This window comes from Typha latifolia, chromosome 5 (genome assembly GCF_019914945.1).
Source record: "Typha latifolia isolate L0001 chromosome 5, TyphaL0001v2, whole genome shotgun sequence".
Taxonomy (NCBI): domain Eukaryota; kingdom Viridiplantae; phylum Streptophyta; class Magnoliopsida; order Poales; family Typhaceae; genus Typha; species Typha latifolia.
Window position 1 is genome coordinate 5,011,198 of NC_133090.1, and position 23,356 is coordinate 5,034,553.

At 38.2% G+C, this 23,356-nt stretch overlaps 1 protein-coding gene across 1 annotated transcript in view; it reads left to right on the forward strand.

Moving 5' to 3' along the window:
• LOC140788964 (NAD-capped RNA hydrolase DXO1) overlaps positions 1-22,615 on the forward strand; it is a 32,072-nt gene extending 9,457 nt beyond the window's left edge. Inside the window, exons 8-13 of the mRNA XM_073138521.1 lie at positions 15,054-15,267; positions 15,365-15,418; positions 18,549-18,595; positions 21,126-21,210; positions 22,022-22,085; positions 22,196-22,615. Coding sequence (XP_072994622.1) covers positions 15,054-15,267; positions 15,365-15,418; positions 18,549-18,595; positions 21,126-21,210; positions 22,022-22,085; positions 22,196-22,314 — 583 coding nt within the window. The 3' untranslated portion in view covers positions 22,315-22,615. The remainder of the gene's footprint in view (positions 1-15,053; positions 15,268-15,364; positions 15,419-18,548; positions 18,596-21,125; positions 21,211-22,021; positions 22,086-22,195) is intronic.
• Positions 22,616-23,356: the final 741 nt, after the last annotated feature.

A 23,356-nucleotide genomic window follows, 5' to 3' on the forward strand; every position in this document is an offset into this window, starting at 1 on the left:
AAATATTATTTAAAAATATGAGAAAATTTCTAAAAATTTAGAAAAATGATAAGAAAATAATATTATTCATATATGAAGTCGAAAAACTAAAAATTATATTAATTTATTTTAAACTTTGATGAATACTGAGTTGGCTCTCCCTTTTCTTTCCCCTTATCTTTTTTCTTTTCCCTTTCTCTATTACTGCGAAGGCAAATTTATATTTTCTAATTTTCTTTCGTTTCTTCTCTTTACCTTCTCTCTTATTATCACAAGGCAAATTCTTTTTTCTCCCTCTCTCTCCCTTTCTCTCCCTTTCTCTCCTTTTCTCTCCCGTTCTCTCTCAATCTCTCTCTTCCTCCCTCTCTTACAGTCGTCGCAAGGTAATTTTTTTTCGTTTGTTTCTCCCTTCTCTTTCCCTCTCAATCTCTTCTTCCCTCTCCCTCTGTTACTCCTCAATCTCTTCCTGACTCTCCAATCTCTCTCTCGTCTCTCAATCTCACTCTTTGTTACTGCAGTAGTAACAGAGATTGAAGGAGAGAGAGAGAGAAGAGAGAGAGTGGAGAAAATAAAGAGATGAAGAAGAGAGAGGGAGATGCTAGATGGAGAGAGTAGAGAGAAATGAGAGATATAGGGCACTGATGAGAGAATAAATGAAAAAAATTAGAGAGAAGAGATGGAGTGAGAAGAGAGGGAGAGCCCGTACGGCCAATCTCAATCTGTTTCGGCCGATCCCACTCGTTATTGGCCGAAATTTGAAACTATGTCTTAGATGATTGCATGTTGATTGTTGACATGCACCGGTGCTTTTGCAACATAAGTCATAAGGAATATACTTACTATAAGCTTAAGTACGATGTTTAGCGAATTGCAGGGTACATAACTCAATTCTGATAAACTTGTCTGATGTCAAATTTAATTGATCTTGTAAACAGCTTACTCCTCCAAGATAGCATGTTGTAATTGACCATGAGGAAGTAGATCTTAATCCACGTCGCAATAGTGGACAGAATTAAACACAGAATTTTCGAAGGCAGTATGGATCGATCTAATCGTTGAAATGATCTAAGATTCAGATATGTTATTCCTTTGGAAGTTAAGAATCCAACGCAAATGGAATCTCATCGATATGATAGGTAGATCAAAAAATATGGTGGAATTAATAATCAAAGGTTAGGAAATAGTGGAATGGAAGTAGGTGATATGGTTAGAGTTAGGATTATGGAAGATGATGATGACTGTGGTGGGTGAAATAGTATCTTGAATAAGATGAAGGGAAAGAAGGGAGCTTGCAGGTATGGTTGGTCGCTGGAGTGAAGAGGGAGAAGCGTTAGCGGATTAACCTCGCTATAGAAGGAAACTCAGAATGGATACCAATAGGGAGGAAGGAGGAGGGAGAAGGTTAGCTCAAGCCTAGATGCAAAACAAAAGCTCCAATAATTAATAATTCCAAAGTGGCTGCTATTCCACATATTTGGAGGCTAGCCAATCATCTAAAAATCCTAAACAAATCCTAATACGAAACAATTTAACTAACAGGCATTTGAATGCCCTTCGACCGCGTTCGAACGGCCAAAAATAGGGTTCTGTATGTGTGAATGCTATATAAGTGTCACGACCCGAAATAGGAATCATAACCAGCCATGCATCTCAATATACTTGAGATACACGAAGCCTTATCAATACTTTCTACGTGAAATAGATAAACAAATACAAAAAAATTAGAATCCATGAGCCAACAACTATAGCTCAGTGAGTGGAATCCACTCAAAACCAAATAAATTTTAAATCATATTAATGTTGAATAAATTAAACTAAGAGCAACAATATCCATAACAGTATGCAATAGGCATGCTCTCTAAATACTAACAAAGATAATAATAGAGAGTCACAACTTGTAACCTTGCACGTTTCAACATATTAACATCTTTTCAATATTTATACTGTCATATGTCTCAATGGGTTTAAACCCTATGGATCCACATCAACTAGAAGTCACCTCGAGATGACGCTCGGGACTTTTCTTCATAACTGGTCCAGTTAGGGTTATCAGATGGTATCACCCTATGATCAACACACTCTGTCTTTTCCTCTAACTGTTGAGAGAAGTTAGAGTCACCTAGGAAATTTTCTCATTCATCCTAGGACTGTTCCCTAACCACGCCAGAGTCACCTAAGAAAGTCACCGCAGTGATCTAATTTAGGACTTTCCCCTGGGCTTTCAGATAAACTTGAGTCACCACGGAAAATCGCAAGCGATTTATACTGGGACTGTTCTCTAAGTCGTACCAATACTAATCTCATTTTTCTTTACACAAATTTCAATATTTGCACGAAGTATGATGATGCACTGAGTATAATAATTAAATGCATATAGAAAATATAACAATTAAATTTTCGCACGTATGAATGAAATAAATAGATTTGCACACAGAAATTGCAACAATTAAATTTTTACATGTAAGGGTGAAATAAATAATTTGCAAAGAAAATTTACATGGTCTGACAAAGATACAAAATATAATAAAATAAATATGTGAGTGAACCCACTCACCTGAGTCTAGGCAAGACAACCGAAATCTCAATCTCTAGCTCACGTACTAAAAATCACCACCTTAAATAATAAATAATAATAAAATTTTTAATTTGAATAATATCAATATTTCTAAAATTTAAAAAAAAAACTTAAGAAAAAACTAAAATGGGTTTAACCCACCTATTGGATTGGGCTGGGCTGCTGCTGGCCCAGCCCAATCCAAAAAGAAATCAATTTAATCGGGTTGGGCCGAGGCCCAGCTAAAATTAATTGGATTGGGCTCGGGCTAACCCGCAGCCCACCCAAATAAGTGGTTCGGGTCGGGTCTTTGGATCCGAAATCCAACCCGAACCCGAACCCAAACTTTAAAAGAAAAGGGTTGGCTCGGGTTAAACCTAAGCCCCACTCAAACCCCTTCTCTTCTTATGACCAATGCGAGGAAGAGAAGGGTTAAGGGAGGGAGTGACCGCCGGCGACCCTGCCGGCGACGGTTCACGACCACCCTCAACCTCTCGGCTCTCTTTCTCTCTCTCTCTTCATCATCCTCATGAGGTGGAGAACTCACCACCGATGGCCGACGCCGCGGCCGACGTCGATTGGAGCCACGAGGGCTCTTCCAGAAGGCATCCATGGCGCAAGGCTAACGACTTGGAGCTCTCAAGCACGAGCAACAGCAACTCGAAGCCGCCAGCCGGCGAGAGTTGCCGGCGAAGCCGAAATCCCCAATTTAAGTATTTTCGATTTATCTTTTTAAATTTAAATTAAACTAGAGGGATGAGAGAGGGCTCACCGGGGAGGAGTGTGGTGGTCCCAAATTCTTCCGGCGATGCTCCGGCGATCTGATTCCATAGCTACGATTTCGACAGTAAGAAAAGAAAGAAAACGAAGGAGGAGAAGAAGGCTAGGAGGTTGAGGAGAGAGAGAGGATTAAGGTTTAATTTATAGATTAGAAGAGGATCAAATCTAATCCGATTTGGATTAGATGAAATCCCCCTTTTTCTGCGCCTCGTTGCGTGCCGGAGACGGAGAGGGAGAGGGGAGGGACTGCACGTGCAGAGCACGTGCACCCTCCTCTCTCAACCCCTAATTAAATTTTTTTTTCTCTGGTTCTGACAACTATTCCCAACAAAAAGAAATTTCATCCTCGAAATTAAAATTAGTGTAATAAAAGGATAAGGTAATACTGTAATAGTCGCTATGAAAATTGAGGAAATAGCTTCGGATACTTTTCCCTCATCTCATCTTCACGCTCCCAAGTTGCTTCTTCTGGCTTATTGTTTTGCCATAAAATCTTCACGAAGGAGATTACCCTATTGCGAAGAGTTCTTTGCTGAGTCTCTAGAATTTCCACAGATTGCTCCTCATAAGATAGATTTTCTCGGATCTCCAAAGGCTCGAAGTCGATCACATGGTCTGCACTAGGCACATACTTTCTCAACATAGATACATAGAAGACATTATGTACTTTAGATAACCTAGATAGTAGTGCTATTTGGTATGCCACCTCTCCAATGCGCTCTAACACCTCAAAAGGTCCAATAAAGCGAGGACTCAACTTGCCTTTCTTACCAAACCTGATCAATCCTTTCCAAGGTGACACCTTTAGGAAAACCTTAAGGTTTCTTCTCCGATTATCAGCATAGCTCTTTTGACGGCTTTGAGCTGCAAGAAGCTTTTCTTTGATTTTGACGATTTTCTGTGTGGCATCTTGTACTATATCTGGTCCCAATAACTGTCTTTCACCAACCTCAAACCAACAAAGTGGAGATCTATATTTTCTACCATACAACGCCTCGTAAGGTGCTAACCCTAAACTCGAATGGTAACTATTATTGTATGAGAACTCCATGAGTGGAAGATGATCATCCCAATTTTCTTTCCACTCCAAAGAACATGCTCGCAACATATTCTCAAGGGTTTGAGTAGTCCTCTCAGATTGTCCATCAGTTTGCGGGTGATAAGCTGAACTGAACCTCAATCATGTCCCCATAGCTGAATAAAGACTCCGCCAGAATTTAGAAACAAAACGAGGATCTCGATCAGACACTATAGACAAAGGTGCACCATGGAGTCGAATAATCTCCCTAATATAAAGTTGTGCAAGACAATCTAGGGAGTAAGTCATACGAATAGCCAAAAAGTGAGCACACTTAGTTAGTCTATCAACGATCACCCAAATTATATCATGATTTGATCTAGTGCGGGGAAGTCCCGAAACAAAGTCCATAGTCACATCCTCCTACTTCCATTTCGATAAAGGCAAAGGCTGTAACATCCTTGCAGGCTTTTGGTGCTCAACTTTGACTTGCTGACAAGCGAGACATCTGGCCACAAAGTTAGCTATGTCCTTTTTCATGCCATTCCACCAGAAGTTTTCTTGCAAATCTCTATACATTTTTGTGTTGCCTGGGTGGATATTGAATCCTGAACTGTGAGCCTCTGATATAATTTCATTCTTTAACTCCTCACTGGCTGGGACGCAGACTCGATTCTGGTACTTGACTAATCCTTCATCTGATCTCGAATAGCCAGGAGCTTCTCCTTTTTCTAATCCTTCCAAGATCTTCTCGAGGTTGGCATCCTCTAATTGAGCAGCCTGGATGCGATCTAAAAGTGTAGGTTTGACCACTAGTCGGCTGCAAATAGCTACTCTCTCTGGATTTGATGTTACTTCAATCTTCAGGCGTCTGAATTCTTCAATAATGCACTGCTGACAAGTAAGTGCTGATAAGTGCCCCTCTGATGATTTTCTGCTCAAAGCATCGGCTACCACATTTGCCTTCCCAGGATGGTAATTGATACTAACATTATAATCTTTGATTAATTCTAGCCACCTGCGCTGCCTCAAATTAAGTTCTTTCGGAGTGAAAATATACTTGAGGCTCTTGTGATCAGTAAAAATTTCACAAGATTCTCTATAAAGGTAGTGACGCCAAATTTTTAGTGCAAAAACCACCGCAGCCAACTCAAGATCATGAGTAGGATAGTTTTTCTCATGAATCTTAAGTTGTCTAGATGCATAAGCTATCACCTTTCTATGCTGCATCAAAACACAACCGAGACCCTGTCGTGATGCATCACTGTAAATTACAAAGTTGCCGCCCTCTGTCGGAAGTGAAAGGATAGGAGCTGAAATCAATCTTTGCTTGAGCTTTTGGAAGCTATTTTCACAATCATCTGACCACTCAAATCTCACCCTCTTTTTGGTGAGGTGAGTAAGTGGCAAAGCAATCCGTAAAAATCCCTCCACGAACCTTCTATAGTAGCCTGCCAATCCAAGGAAATTGCGTACTTCCAGATACTGAAGTAGGCCTCGGCCATTTGCTAACAGCATCGATCTTCTTTTGATCCACCTTGACTCCATCTTTGCTAATTATATGTCCTAAGAAAGCCACCTCATCCAACCAAAATTCACATTTCTTAAACTTTGCATAAAGCTTTTTCTCACGAAGAGTTTGAAGTATTATCCTTAGATGTTCCTCATGCTTTTCTCTGCTCTTGGAATAGATCAATATATTGTCAATGAATATCACAACAAACTGGTTCAAAAAGGTCTTGAAGACCCGGTTTATTAAGTCCATAAAAGCTGCAGGTGCATTTGTAAGACCGAAAGGCATCACTAAGAACTCATAATGGCCATAGCGAGTCCTAAATGCTGTCTTTGCAATATCTTCATTCTTGATCTTCAATTGGTGATAACCAGACCTCAAATCAATTTTTGAGAAGACCTGAGAGCCTTGCAATTGATCAAAAAGATCATCGATCCGGGGTAGTGGATACTTGTTCTTCATAGTGACTTTATTTAACTCCCGATAATCAATGCAAAGGCGCATTGATCCATCTTTCTTCTTTACAAATAAAACTGGTGCTCTCCAAGGTGATACACTCGAACGAATAAAACCCAAATCTAGCAACTTTTGAAGTTGGCTTTGCAACTCTTTAAGTTCTGGCGGTGCCATCCTGTAGGGTGCCTTTGATATTGGTTCAGTGCTAGGGAGCAGATCTATGGTGAAGTCTATCTCTCTATCGGGTGGAAGACCAGGTAGATCTTCAGGAAAAACATATGGAAATTCATTTACCACCTGAAGTTCATGAATCTCCTGCTCTGCACGCTCCACGCCCACTACCGATGCCAAAAAGCCTGGGCATCCTTTCTTCATTAATCGATTTGCTTGAAGTGCTGAGATAATACTGGTCGTAGGAATCTTTCGCTCACCCTGAAAGAAAAATTATGGCTTCTCCGGAATAGAAAATGTAACCCTTTTCATTCTACAATCTACTATAGCATGATGTGCAGATAACCAATCCATACCCAGTATAACATCAAAATCATGCATGTCCATACAAATAAGATCTATTGGAAGTTTTTGATTGTCTATCTCTACTAAACAAGATCTGCAAATAAGATTTAAAAGTATGATCCTCCCTATGGGTGTAGGCACTGTTAAATATGATTCCATAATCTCAGGTGCAATAGGTAATAAAGAAAGAAAATCAGGTGAACCAAAAGAGTGTGAGGCTCCAGAGTCTATAAGGACTTTAGCTGGTATGAAAGAAATAGATAATGTACCTTGCACCATGGATGGTGAGTGCTCAGCCTCTTCCTGGGTCAAAGTATAAATTCTTCCTTTATTATCTGGCATCGCTCTTGGATTTCCGCTACTTGCTGGAGGCCTATTGTTTGCTGTGCCAGACTGGGACGGTTGATGCTGTTGATCCTACTGAGAAGCCGGACGCTATCCCCCACGTGGTGCTTTGCAATCTCTCACTAAGTGGCTGGGTCTTCCACAGTTGTAGCAGCTTCGTGGTACTCCATTGCACCCAACACTAGACGAATGTGAGCATCCACACCTCGTGCAAATTTTAAGCTGACTCTATTTGGGACCTCCCCCAGAAGGGTTTGGTCCACTCCCGGCCCTCAAGGGCTATCCAGACGGCTGACCACCTCCTTTGTTTTGCTCCTGGTACCTCTTCGGCTTCTTCTGTGGATGCTGCTGTTCTTGTTCTTGGCAAAGCTCCCCAATGTTTCTCTCGGCGAGGAGTGCCTTAGACACCATTTCTGGAAGTGTCTGACACTGGAATAGTGATATCCTATCTCTGATGGCTGGCCGCAACTTACCCTCGAAGAAGCTAACTTTCTCTTCCTCGCTCGCTGCTATATGTGGAACAAATCGCAACAGCTCGGTGAACCTCGCCTCAAAGTCCACCAAAGACATGCCTCCCTGTCTCAGCTCAAAGAACTCATCATGTTTCTTTTTCTTTAAGGCCCGAGGGTAGTACTTTTCGAAGAAAATCCTCTTAAAGTTTCCCCAAGTCAGCTCCTTCTCTCGTCCAATGTACTGGCGCTCAATCATCTCCCACCAATGCTCTGCCCGATCCTCAAACATATAGGTCGTCAAGGCAACCCTTTGATCTTCTGAACAATCCAATACTCGCAATATCTTCTCGATTCACAGTAGCCATGCCTCTGCTTCAATCAGATTAGTGGTCCCTCTAAATGTAGGTGGAGATGCCTTCAAAAAAATTTCGAACACTGTACCCCTATCTAGACTAAGGGGCCTTGACTCTGATGTAGTCGGAGTCTGCGATGACTGTCCTCCAACAGCCTGAAGAAGGGTCTGAAGCACTGATACCACTGTATGAGTAGCATGAACTGGGGCAGGAGTGGGGATCTGGGCAGGGGTAGGAGTCTGGATAGGAGTAGGAGCTTGGGTAGTAGCAGTTTCTGATTCCGAACCAGGAATAGCAGTTGGTTGGTGCAAGAGCTGGCGCTTGAGTAGGAGCCAGCTCTTGCTCCCTACTCCTGACAGGAGATAAACTCTGGGCCGCAGCTCCTCGTCGACGACGACGTGTATACATATTGCCCCTTCAAGATTTATAAATAAGATAAGAATAATTTTACTGAATATAATAAAAATTTTATAACAAACCTGAGCTTATGCCACCGGACCTCCACATAACTCTAAGGGTGTTTTAAAGTGACAATTTTAGCTCTGATACTAACATTGTCACGACCCGAAATAGGAATCATGACCAGCCATGCATCTCAATATACTTGAGATACACGAAGCCTTATCAATACTTTCTACGTGTACGATGGCAAAATAAATAAATAAATAAAATGAAAATCTGCTTTATTAAATTTAAAACTAATTGCAATAAAATAATAACATTGTTTATTAAATTTAAAACAATGTTACTATTTTATTGCAATTAGTTTTAAATTTAATAAAGCAGATTTTTATTTTATTTATTTATTTATTTTGCCATCGTACACGTAGAAAGTATTGATAAGGCTTCGTGTATCTCAAGTATATTGAGATGCATGACCGGTCATGATTCCTATTTCGGATTGTGACAATAGGCGTTCGAACGCCCTTCGATTGCGTTCAACACTAGCTAGAAGTTTTCTTATTTTTATCCAAAACAAAAATAGAAAATGATCTAGTTCGAGGCGAATTGGTCATGTCCAATTTGTATCTTAATTAAGAACTACAACAACTCACCATGCTTCCCTCATCTAGTCCTCAGTGTAAAGTGAGAAAAACGGTCCATTACGTTGTCCTCCAACTCCTATGTTGCCATATTCATAGCCGTCCTAGCCACTCCACTAGAATCTCCATCTTTATTTGTCGTGTCGACGTCACCGCTTGGCTAGGACTCATATGGGTTCGTCCATCTCACGCTCCTCAATGGTCTCTGGTAAGTCAGTTCCTATGGCTAGATCGGGTCCAATCATAGCTTTCAGAATTGAGACATAGAGGACTAGATGTACCCGTGTTCCTTTAGGCAGCTCCAAGCGATAGGCTACTGGTCCAATACGCTCCAACACCTTATATGGGCCAAAGAACTGAAAGGACAGTTTTTTGTTTTTCATAGGCTACAAGGTCACCTGGTGGTATGGCTGTGCTCGCACAAAGACCCAAGCACTCATTGCAAACTTGTGCTTGCGATGTCCTCGGTCATAGACCTGTTTCATCCGGCTTTGAACTACAACATCTGGCTTTGAACTACAACGATGTGCTCACGAAATCGTCTTAATATCTCATCTCAATCCATCAGCTCCAAGTCCACCTCCGACCTCTTTGTAACTGCTAATAGATTATATGTCTGTAGCACGAGGGCAATCTGACCATATACTACTTCAAATGGAGTCATCTGAATGGAAAGAGGTCAGCTTAAGCTGCTTTGGTGACCAAGTTGTTTACTTCATATTGTAAGCGGTATTATAGGACCACTCTGCCCAAGGCAAATACCGCAACCACTCTTTCGGTCGATCTGCCACGAAATATCTCCAATACTGCTCAATGCCTCGATTGACTATCTTGATTTGGCCGTTTGTTTGTGGATGATAGGTCAAATTGAGTGTCAATCGTGTCCCCTGCAGTTTGAAAACTCCGCCCAAAAGTCACTTATGAAGATGCGGTCCTTTTTAGAGACGATCATCCTCAGCATCCCGTGAAGCTTTGCTACATCCTTCACAAAGATCTTAGCAACTGCCCTTGCTGAAAATTGATGTGCTAGAGTTGAAAAATGAGCATACTTGCTCATTCTATCGACAACTACAAAAATAACTTAATACTCTCAAACCTTAGGTAGCCCCTCTATAAAGTCCATTGATATGTCCTCTCATATTTGCTCCAGAGTTGACAATGGTTGGAATAGTCTAGCTAGCTTGAGAGACTCTACCTACTTTTGTTGACACAGTTGGCACTCCTTGACGTAGCGCTTTACATCTGCCTTCATTCCTATCCATGTATAGCTTTGAGAAAGTTGCTTATATGTCCCAACACCCCTTTGTGGTTCGCTATTGAAGTGTTGTGGAAGTGCTCCAACAGCTGGCGGCGTGCCTCCAAGTCCGTAGGCACACGGATGCACCCATGGTCCAAGTTCAACCCATTGTGCGCCTCAAGCTTCGGATGTCGCATCGGATCAGTCATGATTTCTGGTAAAAACTCAAAATAACTTTGGTCAACTGTACCTGCATGCCTTAGGTCCTCTAAGAAGGGAAAGGTAGGAGCAGAGAACGCTGCAAGCTCGGCTGGCGGGTGACGGGATTGAACATCTACAGCTCGATTTTCGGTCCCCTTCGTATACACTATCTCATAATCGTATCCCATCAACTTGGATATCCATCTCTGTATCCCATCAACTTGGATATCCATCTCTACTTCGCAGGAATATGTATGTGTTGCCCTAAGAAATACAGAAGGCTCTACTAGTCTGTACGGATCACAAATCGTCCTCTAATGAGGTAAGGACGCCACTTGGTGATCGTGTGAAGTATCGGTAGTATCTCTCGCTTATAGGTGGACAATTATCTTGATCTCTCAGACAAAGCTTTGCTCAAATATACCACTGATCTTCCTTCTTGCATCAACGCTGCTTCTGTTCTAGTACCCAATGCATTACACTCGATGACGAATTACTTGGAAAAGTCCGGCAAGGCAAGAATAAGGGCTATGGTCATGGTTGATTTGAGCTCCTCAAAGGCTGTCGTGGCCTTTTTTCCCCCACAAGAACCAATTCTTCCTTAGTAGAGTGGTCAACGGAGCGGATATCTTCTTACATGCAACAACAAAGCGACGATAGTACCCTATCAAACTGAGAAAATCCTGCAATTCACAGGATTTCTTCAGTTTCGACCACTCCACCATGTAACATATCTTCTCGAGATCGACGGCCACACCATCTACCAAAATCACATGTCCCAAATACTCCACCTGCTGCTCTCCCATAAATACTTTGATTTCTTGACCTTGAGCTCATGTATCTTCAATAAATTTAGCACCTCTCTCAAGTGCTATAAATAATCATTCTAAGATTTGCTATAGATAAGAATATTATTGAAAAATACAAGCACATACTGACAAAGCAAGGGGCGAAAGATACCATTCATCAAGCCTTAGAACATTGTCGATGCATTTGTTAGACCAAACGGCATAACCCGGAACTCATAGCGGCCATCATGAGTTCAAAATGTTGTTTTGTGAATATCATTTGGGTGCACTTGGATCTGGTGGCCGACCCTCAAATCAAGTTTGCTGAAGAATAAAGCGCCTGTTAACTCGTCCAACAACTCCTCATTAACTGGAATGAGGCACCGATCATTAATAGTGATGAATTTCAGCGCCGATAATCCACACAGAATCGCCAACTCTCGTCTTTCTTCCTCACCAGCAGCATAGGTGAAGAATATGCACTCGACTAGGTTGTATGATTCCCTGATCCAGCATCTCGGTCACCAGTCTAGAGATCTCCTTCTGAATGTGAGAGTAGCAAAAGGCCTCACATTTGCAGGTTCGGTGCCTGACATGATCTCTATATGGTGGTCTGCTTTTCGCACTAGCGATAACTCTTTCAGCTCCTCAAAGAGGACCCAAAACTCCTGTAGGAAATGAGCCAAATCATTAGCTATACCTAACTTTTGTGTCTCCTCAGCCTCAGTGAGAGCTAACTACATCAGTAAGTTGGGTCCATTGTGTTTGACAAGCCAAGTAACGGTTGCAAGGTACCTATGGTGCAGCCGAATGCCATTGAATCGCACTCTCCTGCCGTTGTGCTTAAAAGTGAGGCACATTTCTCCAAAGTTAAATGTGACTGGGCCCAAGTTCTATAGCCATTGTGTTCTCAAAATAACGTCCACTCCACGGAGTGCAATTGGATACAGGTTCATGACAAATGTCTCTGGACTCGTACTTGAATGGTACTACAAACATTGCCAATAGTGATAACAAATCTTATCGTTGGTTTGGAAGTGAGTCCGATCTTCCGAATGCAGCAGCTAGAAGTTTTCTTATTTTTATCCAAAATAAAAAAAAATGATCTAATTTGAGACAGTTTAGTCATGTCCAATCTGTATCTTAATCAAGAACTGTAACATAGCAGCATTAGAAATGCTCTTCCAGAAACAAAAGTTACAGTTTTTATGCATAAATGAAGACTTTTATCGCAGAAATGAATGAATGGTGACTGTTGTACTTTTCTTAATAATGGCAGGTTTTCGGTTCCAATATGACCATCTTCAAATAAATTAACTTGCAGGGTGAAGAATATAATATATGATTTATTGGATGTTCGTTTTCTAAGTTATCTCCTAAAATGATGCACGATTTAATTACTATTTACTTGCCAGATCTTGGCAATGGTTTTGATATTCTTCAAACATTATGAAATGTCTGTTAGTCTTCTTTAAAGCTTTTTTGAGAATGTTTCCGTTAACCTACTTTAAAGGTCTTCTTGTGATCATGAATCCTGCTTCTTCAATCTTATTATTTTTATTTTTTGTTAGACTTGAAATCATTTTAAATAAATGAATTAACATAAAAGAGCTGATCTGATCATCTTGATCTTTGATCTATCAATTGGTGAGCCAATGTTTCCATACAGCCATTTTAATTATAATTCCTAAAGGTTGTCTTTTGTATTAATGTGTAAAGTCCCAATTATTTAATGGTTTAAACTTGGTGTGATTTAGTTGATTATCTGATAGAAAGTTACAAACCATAAGACCTAAACTTTTTGCCCCATTTTGCAATTTAATGGATCTTGTGGAGATTTTGATTTTTGGGTGAAACTGATTTGTTTCGGCCATAATTGATCCTAAGAAAACAACTAAATCTACGAAGTCCAAGTTTGATTTTAGGTATTGGGTTGGACTTTTAGGTTTTCCCACCAAATTCAAACGAAAAACAGTTATTGATTTCTAAGATCCAGTGGTCCAAATTATGCTCAACAGGTTGACAGTAGCAAAGAAGTTTTATGGAGCTAAGTGGATAACAAGCTGCATGAACCTAAAGCCGGTCTCGATAGATTTTCTACTTTGGTTTCTTTTAATATAAAACTAAACAACAAGTATATAATTACTTAATTAGTAATCTTTCATATCAAGTCTGAAGAGAACACAAGAATTAAAGAATAAGGAGTACACAAAAAATAAAAGTACACTTATTTGTATCAAAGAAAGTAATAGAAAGAGTCAAAAATTTCACATGGCACCATCAAAAGAAAAGGAACAGTTTCTAACTTAATGTGCCAAAGGCTTTTACCTAAAGAGTAGTCATATTAAATACGTCATTTAACACACTATTAGATTTTTTCTTACTTGATCATCATAGTCATCCATCACATTTAGATCTAATTTGCCCTCATTGCCCTTTTGAATATCCAAACTATACCTTTTCAATGCCTTTGCCTTATCTAATTATGGTTGATGAGGAATCATTGGCCACAAATTATAGACCCTTTATATTAGTCCTTGATGGAAATGTTGGATATAATATGTTGCCATTTTTTGCTGCCGCAAATATAGGGTGGTGACGAGATGGCCACGACAACCGCATTTCGAACAATACTAAGCTTTGTAATTCTCTTTATTTATTGTTAGAAACTTGGGGGTTTCCTCTCTTCATTCCCCTTGTAGTGTCTGAGTTGATTTGTGTGATACCATATGCCTCGTTTTGAATTAAGGAGGCATGATCATGGCGACATGCGTAAGGACTACAATACTACAAGCAAGACAACATCAGAAGCAACTCACTTCTTTACTTGTATGCTTGCAATTGGATATACCAACAATGGCCATGCTATAGGCACAGACAGTGCCGACCACCGGCATGGCACAGCACGGCATAGCCATGGTACTTGCGGGTCATGCCGTAAGAGAGGGAGAGAAAAAGGTAAGAGACTACTCACCTTTGCCGCTTGCCGAGTCGTCGTCGCGCGAGCTCGCACCTCCGTCAAGTGCCCTAGCCCGAGGAAGGGAGGGAGAAAAGTCAAGAGAGAGAGAGAGAGAAAACTTAAGTTGCGGATCCGAATCCTCCCTCAGGCTAGGGCGCCTAACCGGGGTGCAAGCTCGGGCGACGGCGAGTTGACGACAAGGTCAAAGGAGAGCAGCGAAGCTATTAGGAGGGGTGCCGTGTGACACCCCTCGTCCCTTGTGCCATGTGCCGATACATTGCCAGCACGGCCATTCATGGGATATATAGAGAGCCTCATTTTGAATGATAGCTGTTTGGCTGGAAATACTAAGAAATGAGCAGTAAATGAGCTCTGGTGATCCAATGTGCATATAATTTGGTGACCTGCAATTTTGTTCAGGATTCTCTTATGGCTTTAGTGCTTACTGGTCAATAATGGCTAATGGTCCTATCAGTTAGATGTTTTATATATTAAAAATAATGAAACTTAAACCACCAAAACAGCTGAAACTGTGATTATTTAATTTTCTTGGAGACGGAAGCCTGAATGAAAACTGAGAACTTCAAACATTGCTAGAAGCCCTAGTCAGCTCTTCTTTCTGTCATAGCAGGTCTATCATCCTCCATATAAATAACTGATAGATTCTTCTTTTTGTTCTTACATCTGCAAGAAGCTAATTACCTTTTTTTTTTTTTTTTTGAGAGGATGGTATGTTATTAGAAAGCATAATAAAATTAGTTCCTAGTGAAAAGGAGTTCATTCATGTAGGTCCAGATTTATTTGCTCCAGATGATTAAGAATTATCATTCCACTAATTTGTGGATGTGTCTTTTAGCAGATGCTATTGGGGCTATGCTTTTGAAAACCTTGCCACTGAGAACTCTAGAGATCCTGATGAAAATGGGAAAGGTATTGATGCAAATGTAGAGTTCTGTTCTGTGATAAAAACTAAATTAGGTGCACATCGAATTATTATGGGAGCTGAGATGGATTGCTGTGATTCCACTGATGATGGGAGGAGGTTTTTCGTGGAGTTGAAGACAAGCCGTGAGGTTTCTATTTCTTTCCAAGAATAGTAATATAGTGGAAACTGCTTTGGGCTGCCATATAGTAAAATTGACAAGCTTTTACAATTGGGTTCTTTTACAGTTGGATTACCATACAGAAGAAAGATATGAAAGAGAAAAACTGCTAAAATTCTGGGTAAGTTTCCTATCCTCTCTTTGATATGTATGCTTTTAGAACCTACTATAGCATGTAAACTGCTTAATCATATATCAGGTTTGTGACCGCCTGTCTCTCTTGGTTTTTAAATTAGTCCTGTCCTTTACTCTTTCTTGTCTAGTTTTGTTGTGTCATATTGATGTATTTTAAGAATAAAGCTTTTATATATATATAATAGAGATTAGTATCTTGGAAGTTGGAACAATAAGTATGATCACTAGTATCTTGGAAAAAGTGCTCTATAGGATCTCGTCATAATTGACTTCTAGATAGACGTTGAAAAGGGAAGAAGCAATTTATGCTACACTTCTATGCATTTTTATCCAAAATTATATTTTATTGCTTCAATTATATGTGTGATGTTAATGATAGCAATTCTTAAGCTTCTTTGAATACATTGGTAAGTAAAACCATATAGCTTAATGTTACTGGCAGTTGCAAGAGAACTACCACACATTATGCTTCATATTTCTGACAAGTATTCCCTATTCTGCATAAGTGGTGGTATGCAATTGGATTCACCAATGTATTTTATTTAATTGTTGGAGAATGTTAGATATGTTTTCCTTCATCATCCAAGCCGTTTCCCAGTACTACAGGTTTGGCGGACTCAAAACTTATCTGTATTGATGATGCTTCAATTTTTTAGTTTTTTTAAGTTTTCAGTGTTAAATTGGTTTGGTCTCTAGAAAATTAAGTTTATACTGATAGCTTACAGACTTTCGTTCTAATTGAAGAATACCCATTACTAGAAACTAAGGCTAGTAAGTAATGCTGACCTATAGTTAAGGCGGTGCCAGTAATAAATCCAAATAAGAGTTTTTCTTTGTATTTGGATCAAAAAATTACATTATTGAAACATTTAATATACATTCTGGCCATTATATCCCAGAATTTATTGCACCCTTCTAAGTTCATTGATTTGTTTCTTCATGAGGACACTATATTATTGGAAAGCAAGACCTTGCATTCTTGGCTCTTGACTCTTAAAGGTCCCAGATCAACCAAACCTCATTACTTCCTTTACATTCAATAACTGAATGAAGCATCACATTCTCTTATAGTCTTATTGGCTTCAGCTGGCTTACAAAATATGCTTATAAATGTCACGCTTGAACTGTTAATCATTAATTTATTTTCTTTAGAGCCCATAGTGAATTACTTCTATCTGATTTCTCTCTACGCATAAGAAAACTGTCTCTTGAAGGCAAAGGGGTAATTATGTAGAGAAATCAAAATGATAATCCACTTCAGTTTGACACTTATCTTGCCAAAACAAATTCCCACAATTGGTACTTGCTAGTCTGAGCTGAACAAGGTAAATTTACAGATGTCCATTGAACTTGCTATTCATCTATTGTTTTAAAAGCTTTTGTGCTGGCAACCTATTTTTATACAAACTCCAAGGTGATTACAGACAAGGTCACTTTACAGATATCCATGATATTTGCTTTTTCTTTCTGACTTTAACTGCTAAAAGTATTTAAATTTCAATTGATTGATTTGTCTTGCATCTTGATTTGAGACATGTTAACCTGATGTTCTTTATTGGAAATTATGCAACCTTTCATCCAGAGTAAAAGTAAATATTCTTTCAAAGGGGAGGGCTTAATTATATGTTGAAATACTACCATTGGGGCATATTACTCAATGCATTTTTTATATAATTTTATACGAGAGAATATTAGGGATTTTCATAAATAATCCTGAGTATATAAATAATCTTTCAAAGGGAAGGACTTAATTATATGTTGAATTACTAGCATTGGGGTGCATTTCTCATGCTAAATGTTTTGATAATTTATATAAGAGAAAACATTAAGAATATTTACAAACAAGCACCTTCATTATTAGGAAATTGCAAAATAACAACCTTAGTCTCAACTATTTGTAATTTGACTCCTCTATTTCTAACTATATTCTAAAGAAAACATCTTCTCTCGACCTCTGCCAGATTGTGAAGAATAGTCTAACTATAGTTATTTACATGTTTTGACTAAAATATTATTTCTTGCATGGTTCCAAGTTTTGGTCCATCCCAAGTGGGATAAGCCGAAAGGGATCATGATGGACCATAGCCTATCTCGATACATGGACTAGTTTTGGCCAGGTATCGGCCGTATTGGCTGATCCCGCCCGGTACGGGCTCTCCCTCTCTTCTCTCACTCCATCTCTCTTCTCTTACCGGTACCCCATCTCTCTCATTTCTCTCTACTCTCTCTCGCTCCTTTCTCTCTTTCTTTTCTCTAATCTCTTTCTCAGTCTGTCTTTTTGCAGCAGAAAATCTGCTACAGTACACAGAGAGTGGAGAGTGAGAAAGAGAGAGGGAGGAAGAGATTGAGAGGGAAAGAGAAGGAGAAAAGAAATGAAAAAAAAAATCAGAGAAAAAAATAACCTTGCGACAGTAAGGGAGGGAGGAAGAGAGAGATTGGGAGAGAGAGAAAGAGGAGGAAGAGAAGAAATAAAAAAAATTGCCTTGTGCCAATAAGACAGAGAAGGTAGAGAGAAGAAAGGAAAGAAAATAAAAATAAAAAATTGTCTTGGCAGTAATAGAGAAAGGGAGAAAAAGAGAGAGAAGGTGAAAGAGAACAGAAAGCTAACTTGGTATTCATCAAAGTATAAGTTAATGTAATTTTTGGTTTTAAGACTTCATATGTAAATAGTTATTATTTTCTTATCATTTTTCTAAATTTTTAGAATTTTTTTTATATTTTAAAATAATATTTATATAATTAAAAATAATTTGATTCGATACGGACGGCCGATACAGTCAATATGACTGATTCGTATCATTTTTCGGATAGCCGATCCCGATCATGGTACCGAGTTTTGGAGCATTGGTTTCTTATTTTTTGGGAACTTAATATTAAAGGAGGGCATTAGTCAAAAGATTGTACAACCTAACTGAAATCAAAGAGAGGTGGCCTTCTGTTAAAAATATGAGTTGAATTGCAAGCAGTTAAAATTGAGGTGGTCTATCACAATATCCAGAAAAATGTAGGTGGTTATTTGCAGAAAGAACCCATAATCTAAGTACTTCTAGCATCTTACTCTGAGTTCTGTTGATGTCGTGCATATCATAAATCTGATCTAGAGCTTATCGCTGCAGATCCAATCATTCCTTGCTGGTGTCCCTTATATTGTCATTGGATATAGGTACTTTGTTTCTTAAAATTTGTTCATATCATACTTCTTTTCTTGCCTTATATTTTCTGTATACTTGGCTTTTATTTTTCTCAAATTTGATTGGACATGATCCAGGTTACTTGCTGTATGTGGTACTAACACTTTTTAATTGGTTTTGGAATGTTACTCTTGAGTTATTAATGTGAATAACAAAGGAGGAATGTGGACCATTTGAGCCTTCCTAAGTGATTCCACATTTGTGCTAGCTAATTTAGAGTTTGAAGTACTTGATTTTCAAGTAGTTCACTTAGTCTGTATTAGACAACAAGGTTGTTGAGATCTTTAGGAAGACGTGTAAGGGAGGGTGACTATTGTCAACATATTTGAGCCTTCTGCCCTTCTCCCATCAATAACGGAATCAGCCACAAAGCACAATCAATAATTGGGCTCCAGAAAAAAATTTGAGCAAATTTTATCATTGGCTGTCTATCTGGTAGAAAACTCTAGATATTAGCCAAATTTGTAATAAAGAAAATCAGGTAAGAATGAAATCTTCTTGAAATCTAGAAGTAGGAAAAGTTGCCTTATTTCGAGCAATTTAATGTCAGACATCCAACAAAAGCTTTCTAAGATTAAGTTATACTTGGAAAAGAATCATGGCAAGGTAGAGCCAAGTGACAAAATTACCTTCACAATTTGTAGGGGATAGGAGATTTCACAAATCCATGTGTTCTTGAATTCGCACTTTCTACAAACATCAAGCTTTTTACTTTTTATCGGAAAATGACATTCTTTTTAGGGTTATTTTCAATTTTGAATGATAAGCCACTTTACATTTTCTTTGCATGTCGGTTTTTTTTTTCTCATTTCTCTTTCAACTTTGCCCTTGTTGCGTGATGAATAAAAAACTAATTGTGACTACCCCTTTATTGAGATGAGAAGAGAGAAATCTGCTATATATTTAACTCTATTTTTTGTAAATTGTACTATTCTGTCACTTTTTCTTTAGAAAGATGTGAGCAGTAATAAATATTTGTTCTCTTACATATATTTACTTAATACGTAAAATAATTGTGAATTATGTTTTGTTAATTACGTTCAATAACTGCGAATTACATTCTGTGAATATGTCTGACTTTTTTTGTAAATTGTACTATTCTATCACTTTTATCTTAGGATGACTTGGGTGATAAGAAATGTTTGCTCTCTTATTTGTTTGTGTATTATGTTGAAATTATTGTGAATTACAAGAGTAATATGCGAACTATAAGAGTAATAATTTTGAATGTATTACATAATTACTATATTTTCTCTTTTGGTTGGAGGAAGAAGTGAATTTTTAGTTAATATAGAATACTTGCATGTCTAGTCAGTTGTTCCCTTTGGTTGGAGGAACTGGCATGTCCAATCAAACGAAAGATGCATTTAAGTAGTTGATAAATGACTTGTAGACTTGTACATCTCTCTCTCTCCTTTTCATATGGGTTGAGGGTAGATTAGGAAGAAAATTGTAAGAAAAGTGTGCATGCGAAAAAATAAAATAAAATTCAAACAAGCCTCTCATTCAAAGTTGAAAAAAATTATGTATTATGGTGCAAATCACCCTTCTTTTTGTGGTGCAAAGTTTTATGGCCTTAGTGTGCATAATTAGTTGTACATCCACACAGTTGTGTGATATTTGCAAGAAACTCCTTTTTTAACTGATATGAGGGCAGTTGGCTCAATAAATGAGAACAGTTTATTCTTCGAAGGAAGGAATAAAAGAAGATCAATGCTAAATTGGAATGTACAGAGTAATGTATCATTTCCACTTTACTGCTCACCAATTTGACCTTTTGCTATACTGCAATTAATTCTCCATAAATAAATAAAAAAAGGCTATCGTGCAATTTTAGACTCTTTTCATTTTGCTTGTCCTGGAGTTTACCAACTAGTTCTTTGCTGACTTGTCCACCAAGTCATTGTGTATCTGCCTTGATAAAGTAGCTTACTCTCCTCCATTTTGATTTCAGCACTACTGATACTTCATTATTATTGAGGGATTCGTCTCAAACCCTTAATGTCTATTATTAGATGAATTTTTACTGCCATTCATTTGGCAGTCACTTTCATCCCATGGTTAAACATTTGGACGGTAAGATCAAGATGACTTTACAAATTGGGAATGATTTGCAAGATAAATCTCTTTATAATCACATTAGCAAATATGGATGGAAACACATTATTTGCAAACAAGGGCTACTTTGCCTTTCTAGTGAGCACATCTTATGTGGAATGCTTTTATTTACGTAAGAAATGTGTACATTTACATTAAGCAATGTATTTCTTTTGTATGCAATGCATTAGTTTATGTAAGCAATACGTACACACTGCATTTCAATGCAACATATGATTACAATTTGTAGACCTTGTAGGCAAACATGACTTTTGGTTTATGTTTGCTAATGTGATTATAAATTTGAATTAATTTGCAATTCAATTTAGAAATTGGACTATTAGTCTGTTGAAATTTAGTTTTGAGATTTATATTAATATCTCATTGCATTGATCCTTGCTGCAGGGATGATGGTGGCATACTTGTGCGCACTGAGAGGCTAAGAACGAAAGATATTACACAGAGAGTGAAGATGAAAAACTATTGGCAGGTTTGTCAATATCTTCTGTCATTTTCATTCTAGATGTGGCTACTTTAGAGAGCACTACTATTATTTCATATGCATATCATTCAATTTGTTAATTTTCTTCTCAGAAGATAATATAATGTTAGAAGTATCAAACAAAACTGTAAAATTATTATGCAGTGTGCATCACTATGCATGCTCCTTATCAGCATATTGACATCCTTCCTCGTGTAGTATAATAAAATGAGTTATGCTTAGATTGTGGCTATACTTTAATTCAGATAACAACGCTATTATGCAGTGTGCATCACTATGCATGCTCCTTATCAAGCATATTGACATCCTTCCTTGTGTAATATAATAAAATGAGTTATGCTTAGATTGTGGCTATACTTAAATTCAGATAACAATGCTACAATTGCACTTTTACCAGAAGACCCATTCATTGAGGTTTCTTGATGCATGGGAACACAGTGCAAACTGCTAGTTTATTGTGCCTTGACCATTACTTTTGAGCAGCATGAATCAATTTTTTTTTCAAGCACAGAGGTAACAATGCTTGTTTTGTTAGCTCATTAAATTCTGCTATTATTTCCACTGTACTTATCTTTCCAGTTCAGTTAAATCTTTTAATCTGCTCTTTGTACCAGAATTTCTAGTTTCACCTTCCCCACATCTCTGCTTGTTGGCTTCAAATTAGACTCATCCATATGTTTATTTTAAGTGGAATGATTAGCTTCAGATGTTATTTTGATAGAACTAGCAGTTGTGGTGTTAATCCCAGCATAAGATCATTCAGTTCCTTTGGAAGTAACAACTTTTAACCTCACTGCAGGGAGGTGTATGCCTGGCGTTTGCTGATGAGGTTTTGTGTTGGTTGTATGGAACTGTAAAAGAGAGTACGTATTCATTGACAATTCCTTTCACATGTGTCACAATTGATCAATTTGTTAGTATATCTGTTCATATTGTATGGGGAATGATTAATGTTGATTGGCTGTATCTTCAGATGAAGACTACATCCTTCAATTTGTTCAGCCATTTCACCGCCTGGAACTTCTCCGAGCTGAGTCTTGTCCAGATTCCATTACTCAACATATGGAGCTACTCTCAAGTGCCATGGAGTAGTCCTTCCATTGGACTTTATAAATTTCCTTAACTAAATTAACTCGTTTTGCAGGCAGCTTTGCATCCTCAAGTTTGCCAAACAGCACTCACCTTTACATGGCTAAGGATGCTAACTTAAGTATCTTCGTAAGCTGATAACTTATGTAACTTCACAATCTCCTTGGAAGATAATAGACTGCGTAAAGAATTGTTTGTTCTGCTGGCCTAGGATGTCTTAAAAACTCCTTCAAAAGCAATACATTAAATCTTGTAAAATTATGGATAATCTTTTTTGTGTAATAAAAGAACTTGTTTCAACACACGTCCTGGGATCATTACTTACCTTCATTTCAAGCTAGTACTGGTATGAAGAAACTTATCAAATTAGTGATCTTGTTTGATATCTTGATGCAAGGAATGATAACGGACAGACTAAATGCTACTTTTGGTCGTCCAGTTGGTCTTGATGGGTCCGTAATGTGCAAGACTAATTTATTCGATCAGGAGTGCTGAACTCCGCAGGCAAGCTGAATGAGTCATAAAGAGCTTTGGAAATACTTTTAAGTAGGGGTATAATCGAGCTGAGCCCTGTTCAAGCTTGGTTAAAGCATTAAATTTGAATTGATTATTTTCAATTCGAGAATTTCAAATTAAGCCTAATTTAAACCTGAATATAGTCAAGCTTAAATTAGATTTTGGTGGTTCATACTTGTAAAATCAAGTTAAACATGTAGCTAAGTTTTCTCAAGTCCAGCCTATTCAAGCTGTGTCGTGCTTAAGCTCACTTTGAAATAAAATTTAAGTCTGATTAAATTGATCATGCCGAGTTTTATCCAGCCTTATCGAATCGATCAGGATTGCTTCCTTTGACAGCTATATTGGGTTTCTTTGTTGAATTTAGTTATGTGGGTTTTTCTTGGATGATTGCATAGAATTACTCACTTTATAGAAAGTGAGTATTTTCTTCTCTCACTTTCTAGCAACTAAACAGTAGTGAAATAACTAATGTAGAACATAGGAAAGATGCCTAAGAGTAAGTTATGTGGGTTTTACTTTTAAACCG